Source organism: Berghia stephanieae, chromosome 8 (genome assembly GCF_034508935.2).
Source record: "Berghia stephanieae isolate SIO BIC M18660-M18661 chromosome 8, UCSD_Bste_1.3, whole genome shotgun sequence".
In the NCBI taxonomy this organism is placed as follows: domain Eukaryota; kingdom Metazoa; phylum Mollusca; class Gastropoda; order Nudibranchia; family Aeolidiidae; genus Berghia; species Berghia stephanieae.
In genome coordinates, this window is record NC_088367.1 from 23,918,600 (window position 1) to 23,924,668 (window position 6,069).

Below are 6,069 nucleotides of genomic sequence, written 5' to 3' on the forward strand. Positions count from 1 at the left end.
GATAACTCTACTTATTGGTGCAGGTAATAATCTCTAGATCTAGCTCTGACTATAGATTAACAATACAATGTGCATTGAGCATACGTTTTTTTTTTCAATTCTATCCTTCTGCTTTGAAAGCATAAATAACCTCAGCATAAGCGAAATATCATCTTTCAAAAATAAATAATTTACTGTGCAAATCCATCTAAGTAATATCACAGCAAACTGTCCCTATTATCAACAACCGAATGAAACTGTATCATAATACTTATTTGAGTGTAAACCTCAGACGCACTTTCCTCCGATAAACTCCAAGCATCAGAAACACGCAACAATAAAGGACATCTAACTTTTACGTCATGGCACAAGACCGAAGCGCAAGAGCTCAGATGGTTGCTGGTGTCACATCGCAACCCTTTTTTGCTTTGTATTGACGACAAATGAGAGAAGCCACAAATTTCATTGACACAACTATAGTATAATCACTTATACGTGACTTAGAGTAAAATTTGAGATTTCTTTATTTTTTTATTTTTTATTTTTTTTTGAAAACGGAAAAGTAAGTTTGTAAAATATCTGCTTATTGTATAAAACTATGGCTCTTTCAAATTACATGCTTATTTTATTATATTCTTTGTTATTTCCAAAATATATTTTCGTTTTTACCAATGTCATCAATACATTATCGTGTTTTTCTTTATTCACTGACTCACTCTCACTCACCCAATCCCATGACCGGATGGTCGTCGGGGGGACTTGAAGAGGGTCTTGTATGCCTGCCCGAGCGTCTATTTCTTCCGGGACGACTTCGTCTTCCTTTATTAACCAGATGGAAAACTTTACTTCATTTTACTTTTTTTTTCACATTTTAAGCCTGTCGGGTGTTTCAGACTCAATATCCTGATGGAGATATCCAATATCACACAATTCTTTAAACATACAAGACATTAAGATCGTAAATAATGTATAGGAAATATTCCAAGCCACTGCCTTGGGTCTTCAAATTCAGTATCTTGTGAAAGAAAAATCCTTAAAACTGAATTTTCCGAGCAATGTTTGCTTTTTCCACTCTGACTGTGTGGAACTCATTAACCACCTATACAAGTAAAAAAATCCATCAAAACTGGTGTACATATCACGTGAATAGCAAATATATATATATATATATATATATATATATATATATATATATATATATATATATATATATATATAAACACACATTATATAACAAAGACCATGAAATAATAGTGCTCGACTTTTTGATAAAAGGAGTTATTTATAAAATATGTCAAGTATAATTGTGATCAACTTCAACAATATTTTTTCGAGCATTCGCTCTCATCAGGAAGTATTATTCCAGTCTTCACTTGGAATAGACCCTTGAGACAAATTTCCCCTTTGGGTTGAATAAAGGGACTTTTAATTATTCATTGTTTTATCAATATACTTATTATTTCTTCCCTATAGTATGGTGGACACCCTTCATACCTGTATAAATAATTCAGTCACCACTTGTGGGCTTGATGGACTCGACAATGATTTGGTTTACTTGGACGAGATGAAAAATTCACTTTCTTGTGGAATGACGGGTAGGTTTCTCTTCAGATCCATTTAACTCATTCAATGCTAGAGATTATTTCAACTTTTCAAAATTGGAAAAAAAATGTATTAAAAATGAGCATGTACATAGATAGTTTTATTCAACTATCATTAACACGTAAAAACTAAAATCATTAGATTTGATAATTTGTCTCTGAAAAATGTAATAAATAGGCATGGGGTAAAAGTAACCCGAATAAACTACGGATATAGCCGGTGTTAGGGTTGAGTGAATTAAAATAGTCAAGATGAAAAAGTATGAAATTTGAGAAAGGTTGCTGGATACCTTTCCCATACATCTGACCAAAACTTTATGGAAAATTATTCGATTTACTTCAAATAAAGATTAAAATGCTCTGTGAGCATATTCTTTCAGAAAATGGGGGGAAAATGCAAATCCAAAATTTTCACCCTCCGACTGACAAGGTCATGCAATGACACATATTATAGTGAAGAGAACAACAGTTTCCTGAGAGAAGAAAAATATTAGAACAATTACCTCAAAATATTATTCTCAGGTCTAGTGCCATTCACAGATGCAAGCGTGGAACGCCAGATCATTGTGGCTGTCTCATTTTGAGATGAGCTCAACAATCATCCAGTGAAATATTCACTTCTCTTCTTAATTTTCCAATAATGAGGGGTGGCTAACTCACCCAGAGGCCAACTCTCTACAAAAAAAATTATTCTACTTATTTTCGTGGCATATTCATGGAGTACATGTTCTGAATGCTTAATTAAGAGCAAAAACGATTAATCTCTTGTTAATTGGTTCACATCGACATGTACCTATTTGCAGGTCTGATAACCCAATTTATTATGGGCTCATTGTTGTAAAGGAACTCTCAAAAAATGACACAAAATATTGCCCATTACAACAATGTTAAACTAGGCCCATTATTGCCTTCGGATGTTAGCCCTACATATATAAACACGTTTGATCACAAGGTTAGATTTTTACAAGGGTGAATATATCATTTTATTTTCAGAAGACATGACGACAGGTGAAGGAGGGTCAGACAAGTCTGAAGCAAGTACACAAGGTATTACATCTATTTCTCGTTTTTAACCCAATTCTATTACTCCTTCCTTTTTATCTATTCGTCCTCCACCACCACCTCCTCCTCCTCCTCCTCCTCCTCCTCCTCCTCCTCCCTCTCCTCCTCCTCCTTGTCTTCCTCCTCCTCTTCCTACTCCTCCTGCTCCTCCACCACCACCACCAAAACCATCTCATCCTCTTATTCTTTTTTCTTCTCCTCCTCCTCCTCCTCCTCCTCCTCCTCCTCCTCCTCTTCCCCCTCCTCCTCCTTCTTCTTCTTCTTCTTCTTCTTCTTCTTCTTCTTCTTCTTCTTCTTCTTCTTCTTCTTCTTCTTCTTCTTCTTCTTCTTCTTCTTCTTCTCCTATCCTCCTCCCTTTATTCTCTCCTTATACTCCCTCTTACACAACAACGACATTAACAATGAAACCTAATCTTCATCATCAACACAATCATACCAAGATCCTATTATTTCTCTGTCTGTCTGGATTTTAAGTGATATATTAATGTATTTATTGTTTAATGTCATTGGCTGAAGACGGATTTTGAGCCCAAAACGTTCAATATTTGGCATTTTCTCTTTTTCCAAGCTGTTACATTGATTTTTAGTTTATTATCATAACACCTTCATCATTATTCTCATTTACTATTCTCTCATCATTGGAAAAAAATGTTTTCATGATGTCAGCAGATAGAATCAATTTAATATAATATGATATTATCTATTTTTAATCCTAGCTTCCAAGAAATGTTCTGGAGATGAGTGTGGAAGGGCATCAATGACTGGCGTGTCCATTCTCCTCGTCACTTTGATACAGTTTGCATTAGCAGTATTCATGGCAGAGCATAGATAGACAGTGGCTGGCAAGCAAGCAGGCAGCGATGGGTCTTTCTTTCTAGTCTGAAGGAAGACATCAAATCTATCTTTGTAATGAGTGAGAGTTAAGTCGGGGTTTTGTATGGTGTTGTCTTATGATAAGATTTAATACTTTGGAGTTTCCACTCGTGTGAGGTTAAAAATATGAAAACGTGTGTATTGTATGCAATGTCAAATAAAGCAAAAGGAAAAACACCAAAAAAAATTCCCTCCAAAAATGTACCCTCTTTGATTCACTTGAGTTGAGGAAGGCTAATTTTTCGGTACGCTTTTAAATGGTTTTGTTCTGATTTGTCCAGCACCCCAGTATTAACTTTGTTTTCAGATTTTGATCATTGGTAAGCAAATGAAGATGTGAGTTGAAAATACGTTTAGTGTTTGGTCGTTTTTGACTGTTGTAAGATTCATAAAATAAGCTTGATTTGGATTGGAAACCATGGGATATAAAATGATGATGGTTGTGTCAAATTGAAGCAGATTTTTTTCTTGCTATATATTTTATTTACCAACCAAATGATCATTATTTCCGTTGAAATTGGTTTTAATCTTCCCGAATTTCAATGAGTTAGGGAGCTATAACTAGCACGTGTAGATGTTTGCTTGTGTTGACATTTAGACAAGACAAAGTTTGATTGCTGCTTCGATTGATCGGTAATAATATGGTTGTGGGGGGGATTATGTATAGCCAATTGTCAGACTGTATAAAGCTATTTGGCCTTAAAGTTAGCGTAATCACTTCTGGAGTGACCAAGTTTGATCTCCAATCACTTCTGGAGTCACCGAGCTCGACCTCAAGTCATGAAAAATCCACCAGCAGTAAATGGGTTTCATGGCCTGTGTAATATGATATGCCACACTAAAGGCAGTGTGTGTAGAAAAGAAATGATCATCCTACCACAATGTATCCTTGACACGGGACATGGTCTCTCTAACAGGGCATTTCCTAACATGTGTGCTCCTCACGAAACTCACTTTACTGTGACAAAGATTTTAAGCTGAGAAGACCACAATTATTGCTCCCTAACCTTGGAAAAAGAGAAGCATTTGTAATGATTGGCTATAAGGCCTCTTCTTTGTGTCTTGGTAAGTTAATGTGAAGAGAAACATTTACTCGCAGAGACTAGACTCGTTGAGTTGGACAGGAGTTAGAGCTGGTAATTCTAAAATTAAGATGTTTGGTGTTTGAATTTTACTAAAGTTGAGCTGACCCCGACTTAAAACTTTAAAATGCTTTTTTTTACATTTTATGAGAAGATTGATAGGAAAGAGATAGAATGAGACGAATGATCGAATGAATGTTTGAAATGAGAAGTTGAATGAATAAATGAAGGAATGAATTGGGAATGCATTTGAATAGATGATTTAGGCATATGGGTTGTTAAAGTGAACGTTTTAAAGGTCTAAATGACAGACCTACAGTACAGAACATCTAAAATAAATCACTTACACTCGAATTCATTTTTCAACCACACAGATAGCAGTGTCATGGCATGTACTAACTGCTTTTGGTTTCTTTTATTCGTGGTCCATTTCTGTGACAAAATATTATTGCTGAAAACTAATAATCCTGGAATGGAAAATGTCCGTTGATGACGACACTAGTTCAAAACAATACACTAGTTCAAAACAATACGCGAATTTAGAAACCTAATAAAATGGCCACAATTTCGATATGTACTAAAACAGTCAGGTAATATACTGTGTACTTTATTAACATTTATGTGATAGGAGCCATATTTATTATTTTTGAAAACGTGTTCTGCTTCTTGTAAGGAAATGTGAAGTCCTAATATTAGCTGGAATGATAAATGACCTGCCCATTGACTGTAGAATAAACAGAATATCAAAATAAATGTTGCATTGTTTTTTAACCTTTGGATTGTTGAATACAAAAATTTTTAATGACCTTGTTTTTGGTTGAAGAAATAAAAAGCTTTTCAGTTCAGAAATTAGGGATTGACTTACAGTTTTTTTTTTTAAAAGAGTGAATGCTGTATTAAAACGGTTAACACAGAATTTAATATAACGTCTTGAGTCATTTTCAATCGAGGATGAATTACACATTACATTCAATCATCATTCATTCGAAAGATCATTAATTTTGTATTAGATACGCCTTACACTCGAATGCATTAGTATTTTAGAATATAATAAAATGGAATAACATAATTCTCAAAAGTTCTCTTTTTTTATTATATGAAAAACAAGAACTTCATTTATTACCTTAATTTATTTATGTTGAAATGTGTGCGCCTGTGACTGTAAGATTTATGAGCTAATGATTAAAATGGAGTTGAAGATGTGAATCTAGAAATTTAAATAGTGTGTCTCCCTGTAATACATTGAGTTAATGTACTTGTTTGATTTTTTGGCGAATTATTTTTGTAAAATCACTCATTGTTTTTCTTTTATTATTATTATTATTATTATTATTATTATTATTATTATTATTATTATTATTATTATTATTATTATTATTATTATTATTATTATTATTATTATTATTATTATTATTATTATCATCATCATCATCATCATTATCAGTATTACTATAATCAGTATTATTATTATT

At 33.5% G+C, this 6,069-nt stretch overlaps 1 protein-coding gene across 16 annotated transcripts in view; it reads left to right on the forward strand.

Moving 5' to 3' along the window:
• Positions 1 to 5,449, forward strand: part of LOC144978403 (hemicentin-1-like) — a 155,519-nt gene extending 150,070 nt beyond the window's left edge. For 8 of the 16 annotated variants that reach the window (XM_078924386.1, XM_078924389.1, XM_078924393.1 and 5 more), the window contains 4 exons: positions 1 to 23; positions 1,453 to 1,574; positions 2,574 to 2,627; positions 3,359 to 3,611. The exon at positions 1 to 23 is cut by the window's left edge and continues 71 nt beyond it. In XM_078924386.1, coding sequence (XP_078780512.1) covers positions 1 to 23; positions 1,453 to 1,574; positions 2,574 to 2,627; positions 3,359 to 3,474 — 315 coding nt within the window. In that variant the 3' untranslated portion in view covers positions 3,475 to 3,611. Of the gene's footprint in view, positions 24 to 1,452; positions 1,575 to 2,573; positions 2,628 to 3,358 lie in introns of all 16 variants that reach the window. The other 8 variants (XM_078924385.1, XM_078924398.1, XM_078924399.1 and 5 more) reach the window with 2 other exon arrangements.
• Positions 5,450 to 6,069: the final 620 nt, after the last annotated feature.